Source organism: Lutra lutra, chromosome 1, assembly GCF_902655055.1.
Source record: "Lutra lutra chromosome 1, mLutLut1.2, whole genome shotgun sequence".
NCBI lineage: Eukaryota > Metazoa > Chordata > Mammalia > Carnivora > Mustelidae > Lutra > Lutra lutra.
In genome coordinates, this window is record NC_062278.1 from 51,175,618 (window position 1) to 51,192,975 (window position 17,358).

General features: G+C 37.5%; 1 protein-coding gene across 2 annotated transcripts in view; it reads left to right on the plus strand.

Moving 5' to 3' along the window:
• Positions 1-17,358, plus strand: part of ZPLD1 (zona pellucida like domain containing 1) — a 347,010-nt gene that overhangs the window by 297,711 nt on the left and 31,941 nt on the right. For both annotated transcript variants that reach the window (XM_047723539.1, XM_047723540.1), the window contains one exon: positions 4,177-4,290. In XM_047723539.1, coding sequence (XP_047579495.1) covers positions 4,185-4,290 — 106 coding nt within the window. In that variant the 5' untranslated portion in view covers positions 4,177-4,184. The remainder of the gene's footprint in view (positions 1-4,176; positions 4,291-17,358) is intronic.

A 17,358-nucleotide genomic window follows, 5' to 3' on the forward strand; every position in this document is an offset into this window, starting at 1 on the left:
TTGTTCTAACTTACAGGTGGACTATAAAGAGTCTCCCCAAGTCTTGAGATGTGTTATAGGGATCAAAATGTGGATACCTACACAAGAGATGGGGATGCTTTTAAGAATCTCTGCTGATGTACCTAATATTAACACACAGATCAGTACAAACACCATGATAAATATAATGTCACCCAAATGCACAGAGCTGTTACTAGACCATGGACACCTTGGTGTTGAGCAGTCTAGCTCCAGAACATGTGGCTTTGCCAAAGAAGCACAGGCCCTGTCACTATATCTTTTTATGGATGTACTTGAGAAAGTATCACTTGCATATCAATATGTGGTGACTCTGAAACTGGTATTTCAGTGTGTTCTGTATGTCCACACTATGCTATGTTCTTTTTTACCCTCCCCATTTTTTGAAAATTTCTTCTCTTATGTTCAATTAGCCAACATATAGTACATCATTAGTTTTTGATGTAGTGTTCAATGATTCATTGGTTGCGTTTAACGCTCAGTGCTCATCACCACACATGTCCTCCTGACACCCATAACCAGGTTACCCCCTCCCCCCACTCTCCTCTCTTTTGTAATGCTCAATTTGTTTCCCAGGGTCCAGAGTCTCTCATGGTTTGTCTCCCTCTTCGTTTTCTTTCTTTTTTTTTTTTTTTTTTAAGATTTTTTTTAAGATTTTTTTAAAATTTATTTTATTTGACAGACAGAGATCACAAGTAGGCAGAGAGGCAGGCAGAGAGATAGAGAGAGGAAGAAGCAGGCTCGCCGCTGAGCAGAGAGCCCGATGCGGGGCTCGATCCCAGGACCCCGGGATCATGACCTGAGCTGAAGGCAGAGGCCTTAACCCACTGAGCCACCCAGGCGCCCCCCCCTCTTCGTTTTCTTTCCATTCAGTTGTCCTTCCCTTTCTCTGTGGTCCTCTGTACTATTCCTTGTGTTCCACATATGAGTGAAACTATACGATAATTGTCTTTCTCTGCCTGACTTATTTCACTTAGCATAATCTCCTCCAGTTCCACCCCTGTCAGGGCAAATGGTGGGTATTCATTCTTTCTGATGGTTGAGTAATATTCCATTGTATATATGAACCGCATCTTCTTTATCTGTTCATGTGTTAAAGGGCATCTTGGCTCTTTCCACAGTTTGGCTATTGTGAACATTGCTGCTATGAATGTTGGGGTGCAAGTGCTATATTGTTTATGCACTTACAGTTTCTAGTCTTCAATCATCATCCTGATTTTCAAATGACAAATACAGAGAATGACTAGGGGGTGGTTGAATCCATATCTGGTGAAATAAAAATCAATGTATATTCTGTTGACTCAAACCTATTTCTATCTCTATCTTTTTTTCATCAAAAAATATTTATGAAGTGCTTTAATCTTCACAACAGTGCTGCCACCACTATTGGTAAGCTGTTTCAAATAGCATGAGTTTCTCATCCATTTTTGGTAAACATAGATGTATCCAGTTTAGTCTGTAGCAATAATTCTCACAGTTTTCATAATGAGGGGTTTTTCTCCATTTTTAAAAAATAATTTTCGGGGTGCCTGGGTGGCTCAGTGGGTTGGGGCCTCTGCCTTCAGCTCGGGTCGTGGTCCCAGGGTCCTGGGATCGAGCCCTGCGTCGGGCTCTCTGCTCGGCGGGGAGCCTGCTTCCTCCTCTCTTTCTCTCTGCCTGCCTCTCTGCCTCCTTGTGGTCTCTTGTCTGTCAAGTAAAATAAAATCTTTAAAAAAAAATAATTTTCTTCCTCATAATGCCTGTATTATAAAAATCTAAGCAGATTGCATTTACCACATAAGAATTTGTTTATCCATTTTGGATGAAAATATCTATTAAAAATCTGTTAATTAATAGGATGCCTGGATGGCTCAGTTGGTTAAGGGTCAGACTCTTGATTTTGGCTCAGGTCATGATCTCTGGGTCATGAGATCAAGTCCTGGGCTGGGCTCTGTGCTGGGCATGAAGCCTGCTTAAGATTCTCTCCTAGTCTCTTTCTTCCCCTCCTCCTGCTTGTACTCTTTCTCTCTTTCTAAAAAAAAAAAAAAAAAAAAGGAAAGCAAAAAGATTCATTGATTCATTAATTCATAAACTTAAAGAAAAATAACTGATGACTGATGATAAATAACAACCAAAATAATGCTGAATTTATTTAATAAGAGATGATATTTAGGTAGTGTGAGGAGCAAATGTTACTAGAAAGACCTGGAGTTGAAATCTGGTTTCTCCACGTGTTTTTCATGCCACTTAAACTTCCTGAGACTTACTTGTCTCTCTCTCTATATATGGAATAAATAATGCAATCTCATCCAGTTATTATAAGGAATATGAATTAGAGACAATAGGCAAATGATCTGGATCACAGTGTCTTCTTCATGCATAGTATCCAAATGGTAAGTGTTATTTTTCTCCTATGAAAGAATATAAAAGCTAGAAAGTGTTTCAGAATAAAAATCACTCATCAATGAAAATTCTTGACTCTGTGAATCCTAAGGGATGGATCTACACCACTCTATCTAATCTAGAAATGCCTATTTTTCTAGATTAGAAGACAACAGTATGAGTCTAGAGTCTCCAAAGCCTTGAGGGAATCAATGGGAGCTATCATGAGAAGGCATATGTATACTACATGAGAAGGGTAGGGTGTATACTAAGTTCGTGTGGGATGAGATATACTGCTCAAAACAAGCTGCTCTCTTCCCTACTAGTATTCCAAAGACTCCAAAAGGGCAAGGATTTCCTGTCTATTTGAAGTGCCTTGAGGAACTAGACAATGATGTTATTAGAAATGGCCAAGAGAACCCAGGATCTGGGTCAGCCATTTGTGTGAACTTTTAGTTTACTGAATGTCCTAGGGAATCAGAAGTAACCAGACATATGGCTGTTCTCCCAAAAGTCATGAGGCTGGTACCTGAATAGCATGTTATAATGCTGAAGGAAGGAAGCTCCTGTTGAATATATATTTTTTCAGTCTATTTTTGAGAGTAAACTCATGCCTTCCTTTCCCACATCCTTACCAAAGTGACTTTGTTCACCATAAACTTGTTATACTAAAATGATGGTTCGAAAGCAAAATGTATTTCCTTCCTTTTGTTAAAGACTTGCTTAATCATCTAAGGGCAGATCTTTAAGGGAAGCTAAAATAACATCCCCCCCAACCCCAAGCTTTTAAAATGCACTAAATTATTTGAGTAAACCATTTACAATTTTCTTTTCTTTTTGCTTTTTACACATGGACCAAAACCACCAACCCAAATTATTATTATTTTTTTTCAGTGCACAAATTGCACTGAGACTAAATTGGGTGCTTTTGGAAGATGTTTTAACTTTATCTGGCCAAAAAAAGGGCATGTGGGGAAAAAAAAAAAACAAAAAACACCAGACTGACTGGTGTTTAATTATCAAAGCCAGTTTATATTTATTTGTTCAACACAGAATGACAATTTAAAAAATCACTTTCCATTACTTTCTCCTAAGAATTCAAGGTGCTCATTTATCTGTATAATCAGTCTTATTTACCCATCAATGATGAGTCATTGATGGAAGGATGATGTCAGTTCACACATACTATTTTTCTATTCTTCCTTTTGCTTTAGCCCTGTGTTTCTGGAAAAAAAAAAAAAAAAGCAAATGATACACACAACACTGATTTTGAGAAGCAGCACTAGTCTAGAATTCCTTTGTTGAGGGGAAATTTTTCCTGACATTGTTTAGCTATTAATAGTATAGAGAATTCTTTGAGAATCAAGTATTGAGTGTTAAATCCCTCTTAATTATATTGGTATTTTAAAGTGCAAAATTGTCTCTACATTGGTCAGTTTGTCTAGATATGTTGTTCTAATCTGTTAAATATTTGGTTTGAGTTCTTCTTATTTATAATACATTTTCTTTTGCAAGCTTTATGACTTATATCTTAGTTCTTCCACTAGAACAGTCTGGATTTGTCACCTTTAGCAAACTGACACCCAAGAATGGGAGCAATTTACAAATATTGTCACCAAAATGTCTGCCTCATTTCTGATAATTATTTCTCATAATCCTCAGACTTTAAATGAGCTTTGCCTGCATGGAGATAGCCTGCCAGTCTCCTATCCAACAGTGAGTTCAGATCAGCCTCAGTCTTTCCAGCAAGAAGGAGTGAAAGCTGGTGATGTACACATGATAAGAACTCTTTTCTAGGTTTTGCAATGGAACGAATATGGTTGCTGTTGCTTCTAGCAATTGGAGTGCTTCTGGGGTCTGCTCAGTTTAATGGCTACAACTGTGATGCCAACCTCCACAGTAGATTTCCTGGTAAGTCTGAACCTAATCCTTTCTCTAATTGCATCTGCAAAGAGTGATTATGTTTGAATAGTAAGGCCCTTAAGTACATATGGAAAATGGAGGGAAGTGATATCCATCTACATTAAGTGGATATTAACAAGTGGCAAATGACAAAAGACATTTTTCTGGAGTTGTAATTTATATCCAGATTAACATACAAAGTGTTCATCATAGTTAATATTATTATAATGGCTGCTCACAAATGTGAAAAATATCGGTTATTGGGTGATAGAATTGGGAGAGGCTAATTTCCTCAAAACTTGCCTAATTAATGCCCTTTTTTCCCCTCATAAATTAATCTAGACATTCAAAACAACCCTTACATGCTAACAGTTTTACTTAGGAATAATACTTAAGAAAATGATTGTGAAATATTGTGCATTACTCAAAAATATTATTTCAATGGTGTGTTGGTCATTTCCAAAGCACAACGACCAACTTGAGGATACATGGCCCAGCAACCATCAATGTTGTGGACAGACAGGAGATTTTGACCAGATTGATGGACATGTCCTACAGGTTCCTACAATCTGCACTCAGTGAGAAGTAATTCAGTGTTTCATTTAACTATTCATCATTTTATGTCAGTTAAAGTTATAGATTCACAGATAAACATTTACAAAATAAAGATTAGATAGTCTGGAATCATTTTTCCAAGTTTTCCATGCAAACTGAAATACTTCCGGTCATGTTTTACATTTTCTAAACCTGCCAGTACTCCTGTGTTGGAGCATGCCAGAGCAACATCAGACTTGCATAGAGTAATCACTAGGTAGTTATGTTGTTGATGTGGGATTTCTAATTCACCTGAAGTGAGGTAATCTGTATCTCCAGAATAAAGATCCAAGTGTGTAGGAATGCATTCAAGAACCCAAGTGCTTGGCAGGTTAAGTACGACCTGGAGGTCAGGATGGGGAATGTCTAAAGGTAAGTCAAGCAAGGTGTTCTAAGGCAGGGATGTTAACGATTTTGAGTACCACAAAGGAAGGCTTTTAAAAAATATTTTTTGTTATGGAAAATTCAAATATATACAGAAGTAGAGAGGAGTAAAACAAGCATTTGTACTAATCACCCAACTTCATCAATTATCAACACATAAATTTTGCTTCATCTCTCTCTTCTTACCAACCCTCTCTCTGGAATAATTTAAAGTAAATTCATTATTCATGTTTCAGAATGTGTATCTGATGGAAAAGAACTTAAAATCTTTATACTTCATGTATATGTCTAATAAAGTTAATGATAATTCCTTAATATATCATCTAATACTCAGCTAAGTTGCCTCTAATACATCCCCATGGTCCCTTTATTGACATGTGTCTTTAGTCTATTTTATTTTATTTTATTTTATTTTTAAAGATTTTATTTTATCCATTTGACAGACAGAGATCACAAGTAGGCAGAGAGGCAGGCAGGGAGCGGGGGGAGCAGGCTCCCTGCTGAGCAGAGAGCCCGATGCGGGGTTCGATCCCAGGACCCTGAGACCATGACCTGAGCCGAAGGCAGAGGCTTTAACCAAATGAGCCACCCAGGCGCCCCTAGTCTATTTTAATTTATAATAGTTTTCTGTCCCTTGCTTTTCTGAAATGTTAAGAAATGTGGTCATTTGTTTTGTGGAATTGTGGCTTGAATCTGGTTGATGTAGCTCTGACGTGTCATTTTACATGCTCCTCTTTTCCCATACACCCTATAAACTAATTAGGGCTAGCAGTTTGAGTAAATTCAAGTTTGGTTATTTTGCCAAGAAGACTGTGAGTTATTCATGTGAAGTATTTTGTCTTTGATCTATAGGCAATGAAGACCCATTGTGTCCTTCTAAATATATTATTTGAGGGATCTGACCTGGTCACATTTTGTTTTAGAAAGCCAACTTTGGGAAAAGTGAAAGAATCAAGTTAGAAGAATCTAGAGGCAGAGAGAAATGTCATGAAGGCAGGTCTGTGGGAGCGGCAGAATGAGACAGCTCTTAGAAATATGTTGGTGGTGAAATTGACAGAGCTTGAGAGCTGGTTCAGTTGGGGAGGTGAAAGAGAAGATGATGTTCATGTCTTAGACGATGTTTTGAATTCAGATAACTGGGTGGTGATATTGCCAACTAACACCAAAAGTATAGGACACTTGCATGTTTTAGAAAAAAAGTTTGGGTTTGAGAATAATGAGTTTGAGGAGTTTCTAGAACTTCTAATGGCAGCCTCTATCCAGTAGTAGAAAAAAATGGACCTGGGTCTAAGGAGAGAGGTTGAAACCAAAGATAGCTATGTAGGAGCTGAATCGCTGTAGAGTAAGTAATGAGTGGGGAATAGGAAAATAAAAGGTAAGAAAATAGACTATTATTTTAGATAACATTGGTGATGAAGGGAAGAGGAGTAACCTGAGCCAGCAACTAAAATACGAAGAGAGGATTTGGGGATTAGAGAACTTGAGGCCATTTAGTATACATGAGTAAAGGGAAAGTATTCAGAGATTGGGAATAGCAATAGAGAAAGAATTGATGTGATGAGGCAAGAAAATATGGAAGAGAGCAAAGTACAGGTGGAGGAGTTAACCTGGGGAAATTGGTAACTCTTTCTCTAGGAGAGAGGGAGAAATAAAAGACACAGAGAAGTTGAGGGGTGCTCATTGTGACATGGGAGGCAGAGGCAGAGACCCTCTGGAGAGTGAGGGCCCAGAGGCCTGGTTGAAGCCAGAGAAGGTAGTCAAGCTGTCCCCTATTATGTGCAGAAAAGAAAGTCAAATGTAAAAAGATTGTTCAGCAGAGAGGATCTACCTGATCTTGTACTTAATACTTGTAAAGGTAAATAAAACATGTAAATGAGCCAGGAAGAGGCTAAGACAGGATAAGGAAGTATTTTTCATATAGAAAATTTAAAAATTATGTTAAAACACTCACTTATAATGGTGCCCACCAACCACCTGCATTAAAATCACCTGGGATAGTTGTTAAAAGTGTTTTACCCCAAATCTATTTACTTCACTGTTTTACCCCAAAAATGTAGTGTCCAAATCTCTGATAGTGGTGTATTTTAAATCCTGAGGATGAGTCTAATGCATATTTATGGTTGGGAAAATCTGACACAGTGTATACTATTATTTTCTTTAGCCCATTATTCCAATTAAAAGCATAGTCATGTGTTAGGGGAATAAAATTAAAGACAAAATCTTCCCGCCATCCAAAAATGCTCTCTGTGAGGAGAGTAGAGACGAAAACACTTATCATCGAATAAGCATTAAACCAGAATGTGAGGCTTATCATAAACAATCCATCAGGAGAATGCAAAGACAGAAAGAAATCTTACCCTTTTATGTAGCCAAGCAGATGCAACATATTACATATGTTTTCAAGATAAACAATAACTAGTCCTCCAATAAGAGGACTTGACAGCACCATTTGTCACATATAGTTCATTCTAAATATACCTGGTAATTGGGATGACCATCTGTGTTAGCATATTGGCTTTATCTAGAGGAAAAATAAACTCCTATCTTTACAAAAGGAAGTCCTTTTGTAATTTGGAGCCGTGCTCCCTTGAGGGGAGGCTCCCACCCACCCACCTATAGAAATAGAGGGGGCTATTTTCCTTGATGTTTACATTCCCAAGATATGGTTCCCTGATCCTTGAGAAACATTCCTGGGTCATAAAACTGATAGCAGGCCTATCTAATCTTCAGAGGATTTATATACTTAGAATTACAAGTTTTCTAAGTACAAGTATTCAGAATTACAAGTTTTCTGATGTAAATGATTTAAGAAAAGGGAGGGAGAAGTTTCTTCTTTTATTTTAAACAGGGAGAAGTAAATCTCTCTCTCTCTCTCTTTTTTTTTTTTTAGATTTTATTTATTTATTTGACAGATCACAAGTAGGCAGGGAGGCAGGCAGAGAGAGAGGGGGAAGCAGGGAGCCTGATGTGGGGCTCTGTCCCAGGACCCTGAGATCATGACCTGAGCCGAAGGCAGAGGCTTAACCCACTGAGCCACCCAGGCACCCCTAAACCTCTTAATTTGTATTTGTCCTTATACATGTTAAAACTTCTAGTACTGTTCAGCTTAGAGAACAAATATCCAGACTTTCTAAATGTACACGCATGTGCACGCACTCACATGTGTACACGCACACACATATTATTGCAATGAAACATTTATATTAAAGAAGTCTAAGATCCGGATAACTCAGAAGTCCCAGGAGAGGCTTTAAGTTTATATGGATATTATTTTCAAGTAAGCCTATTTTTGCAGGTCATTTGCAGAAGACTAGAATGAGCAAATAAAGCATAAAGGTTAATTGCTCACTCCCCTCTTGACTTGTGGCTTCTCTCACATCAGGATCACCCTTGATGTCATCAGGAGTTCCACAAGCTGCTTAGATACTAAGCAATGGGGTAGAATGAGAATGAGCCTGGCAAAGGAGAGGGACTATCTAAATGCAAAGTAATGTTAATAATGATGAAAGTAATCATCTCACCCTATCTGACCTTTGCTGTTTCATGACATTAGAACTATTTTCTTTAATTTCCATGGCATTTATCCTTGGGCCAAGGGAACTGCCATGGTTTAATTCATTTTAAATTTAAAGGGACCCCATTTAATTTTAAAGGTAGTTAACTTTTTGCTATCCAAGCTGATAGTAGGGGACAGACTTATACCCCACTGACATTATGGTAATGCTCTTCCCAGAATAAAATTCAAACCACAGTTGACTTTTAGAGTACCACAGAATTATTTAGCCTAAATTAGATATATGGATAAATGCATTTGGCCTCTGTGACCAACAAATACCTTTCTGGAACTACCCCACCTTTTGGAAGGTGGTAGCATATAAGGGTTAGCCTCTAAGAAGTCTTTAATGATAAAGGCACCATGGAGGAAAGATAAGGCTTATAGCACCAGAAACTGTGGCTCGGCGCTCTCTTAAAGTGAACTAACCACTCATGGGAAACTGAATATATCAGTGTTACACAACTTGTCATTTTGATTTCTACTTAAAACAACACTAATAAGGAAGAAAACAATGGGTCCCATATATTGAGTGAAATGTGCATTACTAATTCTTTCTTGTAGTCCTTATGACAAACCTATAAAATCTTTTAACATCATTTTACAATGGGGAAATTGAGGATTAGCATCTGTTTAATGTTGCAAAGCTAGAAATTGACAGAGATATAAAACTAAGACCTTTTCCATCAAATCATGATGGCTTAAAGTGAATACTAAGTTTAAAAGAATCAAAGTGGGAATTATCACATCAAACAATCTGAAAAATCACATAGTAGGGAAAATTGTTTAGCCTTTTAAGTACTTGCTTGACTAAGGAAATCTTTTTTTCCAGTGATATTTATTAATATTTCAGTAAACATAAGTGTTCCACAGGAGATAAAATTAAGAATCACCAATTTAATTGAATTTATGAGCGGGTCAAGCAAAATGAACTCTAATCTTGTGTTTGGTTCTGCTTGACCATTACATTATTCTGTGCCCAAAGTAAAAGTGGTTAATGGAATAATTATTCAAGGGAATATGTTTTGGACTTTCTGTGGTAAGAAAGGCCTACTCTCCTGCCTTCCCATGTAGTAGTAGTGTTTTGGTCTCCAAGCTGTCCAGAGGATGCCTGCCTTCTGCATTGCACCTGTGACTGCCATTACAAGACCAGATGAAGCAGAAGAACTGATCCAGGCAGTGATTGCTGATCACTTCCTGATTAATCTAAGTGATACAATGCAGTGGCAGGAAGAATAATTAGCCACAGGTTCAGTGGCTTAGTAATTCAGAGTCCATACCCTTCTTTATTTCAATAAAGAATTTCTTTATTGCATGAATTTTTCACTTCCTCTGCTTGTGCAAGTAAAATCCATATGCTTTTTCCTGCCTGAAAGAGATGACCAATCTCTTCTGGTTCCAAAGAATGTAGAGCAGATAGTAATGAATGTAAGTCTGCAAAATTTGCCTCAGACTGCATATGAATTTCCTGCAGCACTAGAAACAACAGCTTGTATTTGCTAATGAGAAACAGATGTGAAAAACCAAGGTGGCAAGAAACCTGTTCCATGTCGAAAGAATTCCTAATCTACCTTCAATTCTCCATCAGCTGCTGGTGTTTTGTGTGGAGGAAATATCACTACCTCTTTGGGACTTCTTGCTCATTTAGCACCAAAATCTCAATATTGTATAAAATCTTGTTGAGAAGAAAATCAACTTAAAAAATGAGTTAAAACAATGAACATAGCATCTGTTCTCTAAGCAATTTTTAGTTTATATAGTGCCAAATATTTCTCTCATTTGACAGAGTTAGAAATGGAAATGATATACAAATTACTCATAATTTGCTAAAATGGCACAAATTAGTTTTGGAATGTCTATTGGAGTTCAGGAAGTAAATTCTTTCCAGGTGAGATCTCTATGGCACTACAAAGCAGTGTACTCTTCAGTATAGTAAAGGCTCCTCCTGTTATATGTAATAGGTTTTGGTTCACACAATCAGTTTCAATCCAATGCTACTTCGAAGGGCATGTAATCCAACCTGTGAACAGAGGTGGTCATATTCACAGGGTCACCTGCATCTTCGTCCCACCTGCACAGAGCCTCCATCTGCTCACAACAGATATCCACCCCCACCCCAGGTCTCCTTTGGTTCAGGGAGAGTGCCCAGAACATACTTGTCATTTCAGGTGCTCCACTGGTTATTAAACTGATGTGGTTTTTGCAATGGGGGAAAGGTGGGGAAAGAAGACTGATCCTATTCCCAGCTTTGTTTCACATACCACCACCTGAGCACTAAGATAGATTTTTTTTGGACTCAGGCTCACAAAGTTTTTTATGAGCCCTCTTTCACTGAGATTCAAAAACCAGGCACAGAAAGGAGTCAGGATTCATCTCCTTCATGCTTCCTCCTCCCCCCCGCTTCCCCCCTCGTGCTTCCTCTCATCCTCTTCATTCAAACTTTTTCTTGTCAGCATGGAAATCATACCAATAGGCATTTGGTGGGTGTGCTTAATCCTACCAGATGGAATCCACCCTAAGGGTTAGATTCTGCCCCAAGTATATAGCTGTGAATAAACAGTTCAAGTGACTAAGAGACTTGCAATATTGGCATCACCTAGGGCTTGTGAGAAACACACAAATCAGCCCACCCCCCACCAAGATCTCCTGAATCAGAATCTGCACTTTAATAGGATTCTCTGATAATATATATGCTTAGTAAATCATAAGAAGTGTTGGTTTGAGGGGCACCTGGGTGGCTCAGTGGGTTAAAGCTTCTGCCTTCGGCTCAGGTCATGATCTCAGGGTCCTGGAATCGAGCCCCGCATTGGGCTCTCTGCTTAGCAGGGATCCTGCTTCCCTCCCCCTCTCTCTCTGCCTGCCTCTCTGCCTACTTGTGATCTCTCTCTCTGTGTCAAATAAATAAATAAAATCTTAAAAAAAAAAAAAAAGAAGTGTTGGTTTGAGAATTGTGCCACGATGTCCTGCTAACTTTGTGTTGCTACATAACCACACTGTGTATGTCAAGTCCAGGTGGCTGTCATGCACTTGCTCACTATTGGTGACAACAGGAATCAGCAAATCTATCACTGTTAAGGGAAAATAATTAAAAAAAAATCATTATTAGTAATGAGGCAAGATAATCAGTTACCAAGACTAATGCATTTTAAAAGGTTAAATACCTAAACAAAAATAGAAAAAAACTATTAATTTCATATTCTTTAATGGGTTGAATTTTCTCAATTGGAAGTCAGAAAATATGGGACATTAAAGATATTGATGTCTGACTAAAACTCTGAAAACAGTAATCATCTCAGGCACTTAGCAGAGTACAGATAGGAAATACGAGTTCTGGATAAACAGTCAAGATGACACTGTATTAATTGCACACATATTTTCTTTGTGAATCTTGGAACTTATTATTAAACATTAGAAACCATGTATGCTGTTTGTGAAGGAATTGAACTAAGCATGTTTTTTTTTTAAAGATTTTATTTATTTATTTGATAGAGATCACGAGTAGGCAGAAGCAGGCAGAGAGAGAGAGGGGAAAGCAGGTTCCCTGCCCAGCAGAGTGCCCCATGCAGGGCTTGATCCCAGGATCCTGGGATCATGACCTGAGGCAAAGGCAGAGGCTTTAACCCACAGAGCCACCTTGGTGCCCTGAACTAAGCATGTTTTAATAGAGATTTGATGCATGTTTGTTAGGTACCTGGGGAAATCCAGAGCTTTCAATGAGATCATAATCTACTGGGAAAGCAAATATCCACTCCCAGACATAATGTCAGCAGGTCAGTAGCCTCACAGTTAAAGGGATGCAAGATAGAGTCCTTCCCCTGGGAAATGAGGGAAAGTCTCATTAAATGGACAACTTAGATATTATTTTTCTATTCTCAGCTCATCTCCCTTCTTACCTCAATGCTGTCATGAGTATTTCATCTATTATTATTGTTTATTAGTGATACATTGAGTTTTTGGTGATTCTCAAATTTATGTTTTCTGTTCTTTGCTATACTCCAAATATTAGAATTATATTTCTGATCACCTGTTGAACATATCTCCTCTTTTTCTTTCCTGTGTTCCTATCTCAGGGAGTGACCTACTCACCCACTAAAGCTAGAAATCTGAATATCAGTTTGACATCTCTCTCTCTCTTCATGCCATCATCTAATCAATTTCTCATAAGTTAGCCCATTAGAATGATTTCATTTCTATGGATGGATGGATGGATGCAATCTCCACACCAACATGGGACTCAAAGTCCTGATCTCAAGATCAAGAGTCACATGCTCCTCTGACTGAGCAGCCAGGTGCCCAGGAATGGTTTCATTTCTTCTCAATGGTCCCTTCAAAAAAGCTCTCTCTTACAGAGGCATGGTTATATACAACAGGTATGTGAGCCTCTATCATGTCTTTATCAGGCTGCTCTATAATTGCCTAATTTTTCTGCCTCCTCTAATCAAACATGAACATCTTAAAGTAAAGTAGTGTTCTTAATGCCTTTATCTTCAGAGTCTAGCAAAGAGACTTAATATGGATACAATAAGTAGTTTTAAAAAATTCATTTTTGACATGAAGTAGCATATAGTTTAGATCTTGAGAATAAATAGGAACAATAGGTTCTAGCTTGTATAAAACTGATGGAACTGATTTTATCTTAAAGATTTTTATTTATTTACTTATTTCAGAAAGAGAGAGAGAGAGCATGAACAGGGAGAGGGGCAGAGGGAGAAGCATATGCCCAGCTGAGCAGCAAATCCAACATGGGGCTTGATTCCAGGACCCTGGGATAATGACCTAAGCCAAAGACAGATGCTTAACAGACTGTGCCACACTGGTACGCCACTGATTTTGTCTTAAACTCCTGTGCACCTCGCCTTTTTTTTTTTTTTTTTTAATGCACTGACCCCAGAGTTACTGATTTTCATGTGAAGATTTTTCCATTTTCAGACAGTGGAAGAATATCTTTGAGCCACTGCTCTGTGGGGCTGAGTACTAGCCTACAGTTCAATTTTTTTGGGGTGTCACCATGTTTGTATCAGAATATGTGTATGCAGATTATTTGAATAATGTATTGCTCAGTGCTCTTATTATGCTTGGTAATAATTAGAGAATGTTAGAATAAATATGCTGATGTTAATGAAAGTAAATGTAGATCTCAAACTTAACAGTATTGAGATGAGATGAAGATCAGTCAGTCTATCAAAAGCTGGGGATCTTTAGTCTCATCTGGATGCCATTGGATTTAAGCTAGTTGAGTGTGGAATTGTTGAGGAAAAAGAAGAAAGTTAGATATACTTGTTAGATATATGAATGATATGTTGCAAATATATTGTCAGTAATTGTGTCTAAAGGGAAATTATAGTTAGGTGTTCTAGGAATTGAACTTTATTGGGAATGAAGAAACAGAATGAGATTTTTATTCATATATATGGAATTAGATTCATCCCTTCTTTATTCCCATTTATATGGTAATAATACTCTAAGAACTCTAAGTTTGGACACTTTTTTTTCTCTATGTGGTGAGATAGATGGTTGATAGTGTGACAGGATATTTAAAATTTGCATAATTTAAGAAAGTTGAGACAAACTCATGGCCTGATTGATTGGAGAGGGAAGTACAGAGTATTTCTTTATTTTTACCTGAATTTGATTTAGTACTGTATTTTTTTTTTATTCTTATGAAAAACTTTAGCCTGGTTAAAATATCAGAGGTGGGGACTGGAGTGGTGCATTTGGTTGGGTATCTGACTCATGGTTTTGGCTGAAGTCATGACCTTGGGGTTGTGGGATTGAGTCCCACATTAGACTCAATCCTCAGTCTGCTTACGACTCTCTTCCCCTTTTCCTGTGCCTCTCCCCACTGTTCTCTCTCTCTCTCTCTTAAATAAGTAAACAACTCTTTAAAGTATCAGGGGCAAAATAGCTATTTTGTCAGTATAACCCCACATAAAATCTGTAAGCTGACCTATCGTAAACATGCTTAGTATCTTTAAATACAAAACACTAGAAGTAAAAAAATCTAAAGGTATTTATTCCTTGATCTTGTTTTTAACTTGTACTCATTGGGTTGTTTAATACTCAAGTGTTGTTCAAAAGAATATAGCAATTCTGGCCAGAGATTGGACGATAAAAACGTTGAAGAAATTTAGTTGTCGAGAGCAACTGTTACTCATTAACTCTGAAAGAAAACTTCTCTTATTTTGGCAGAACTTGCCCTTTGGCAACTTAAAGTATCTTTTCTCCCACCTCAAAGCCTCACAAATGGAAAAGTTGTGCTGAATGGATGTCTTTAGTATCTACAACCAGGGAAAAATGTGTTTCTCAGAAGGGATGGTGAAAAGTCTTTAGAAAACTAGGTTAGGATGGATTTGAACAGATCTCTTTTCTTCTACTGCAAAAAGCCTTTAGCTTGTTATCGTATCTCCTAGTGGGATCAGCTTGTAGCAAATTCAGTTCCATTTCAGGAGTTACAAGTCTTCAGTTAAACGCAGAAAACTGAAGAGAGCTCTACATCTGGACAGAACAATCTTTGCCATTTATTAAGCTCTTCTAAGTATCCACTAATTCCTCTCAAACAAAGGTGACGAAGCTGAAGTCTTAGTTGGTTTAAATTAAGGGGAATGATATTTCTCCTTTGTAACATATTTAATGATATGTATTCACTTCGATAAATTTGTGATACTCCAAGTAATGCAGTGATACAATTCTCTATTCCACTGGACAGAAAGAGAATTCTTAGTAAACTCACTGGTAGTTAAGAATTTGATCTGACATTAAGGAAGACATTTTGTTACCTTACAGAGACCATTTTTTATGAAATGGTTTCCTGTGATTTTGCCAGTGTGTTTGTCACTTGGCCTCCTTTTCTGCCATTTCTTTCTTTCTATTTTAAATTCAACTGAAAACAGAACCATCCAGTTCTCCATCAAGCCTGGACATATTTCACACTTATGTTGTTATTCACACTCCCCTTTGTGTTATAAAATTTCTACTCCTTTAAATCTCCAATTTACTGATGCTTCAAAACTCAGGTCAGGGACATCTTCTCCAAGAGACTGTTCCTAACTAGCTCATCTGGGTAAGGTTCATTCTTGGTACTACCCCAAAGCTCTCTGCCTAATCTTTCTGTCAAACTGGGCCACATATATCTCCTTTTATGGACTATGATGTGCTGGAGAACAAGTGCCACTACTTTGTAAATCCTCTTTGCAGTCTAGTGTTCCAATATTTCATGTAGTTAATTACTTAATTAAATATTCACATCAATGAATATTATAGCTTCCTCCTTTCTGGGACTTTCAGTTTATATAGAAGACAACTAGACAAATACATATAGGATTCTAGGGCAATATGACAGCATAATGCAGTGGCATAATTTAGATTTGGGATCAGGGAAGTCTTTGGGGAACGGACAAGAAATATGAGACCTGAAGACTGAATAGGAGTTAAGCAGACAAAGACTTGGGGGGAGGAGGAACATCCTAAACAGAGAAAAGAGCACTGATCAAAGGCCCCGTACAAAATGTATTAGGCTTTTCAAAGTACTCATAGCATTTGAGGATTAATTTATATAAAATAATGTTACATATCTGTAGTGATTTTAAGGGTACAGCTTACGATTTTGACAGGTGTATGCAGTCGTGTAACTACTACTCAGATCAAGACAAAGAACATTTTTATCATCCCACAAATTTTCCTTGCTTCCCCTATTCCAGACAATTCCACCCCTGGAGGTAACAGCTATTCTGCTTTTCATCACTCAGTGTGATGCTTTCAAAGAGCTAAAGAAAGTTCAGTGAAACAAAGGTAGGGAGCAAGGGGGATGGTAGAGCGATGTGAATGCAGAGGTAAGATGATGGCAGATCATGGAGCGTCTTGAGGACCTGCTTCAAGATTTGGAATTCTGGCACAAGTAAAATGGATAGGTTGAAGACCTGAGCAGAGGTGAAATGATTGCATTCATGTATGAATAGCTATACTAATTAGAGAAGGTTAAGTGTGGAAATAAAGGAATCAAGTAGGAAGCTAACATAATTCTCTAGGGTAAGAGATAATGGTGGCATGAGCCAATGAATAGCATGTAGATAGAGAATAATCAATAGATTTTAGATCTTATTTGGAGTTTGTAGACCCTCAAACATTTATTAAAATGAACTCTATTATTTTAGTAAAGAACATTATTAAAAGTTATGGTTGCATTTAAACAGCTAATGTTGCTGAAAGCTAGTAGAGATATTTTCCCAATTTTAAGTAGTATGTATTATTTCCTATATACTTCATAATGAATTATATCTACAAAGGGAACATTGCTTGGAGTTTTCTAGAATAACTAGCCTAATATTTGCCTTTGGCCAAGAAATAGATTTTCCATCTTTCTCTTCATCTTTAACCATGAAAAATATTTTCTTTCTTTTTGTAATGAGTTTAAAATCATAACCAAACAGAAATTTTCATTTTTACTTATTCACATTCTCAAAATATGACTCACTTTTCCAGCAAAAACCAGTCTGGGGAATGAATACTCCAAAGAAATATGCTGTTGAACACTTAACCCTTAGATTACA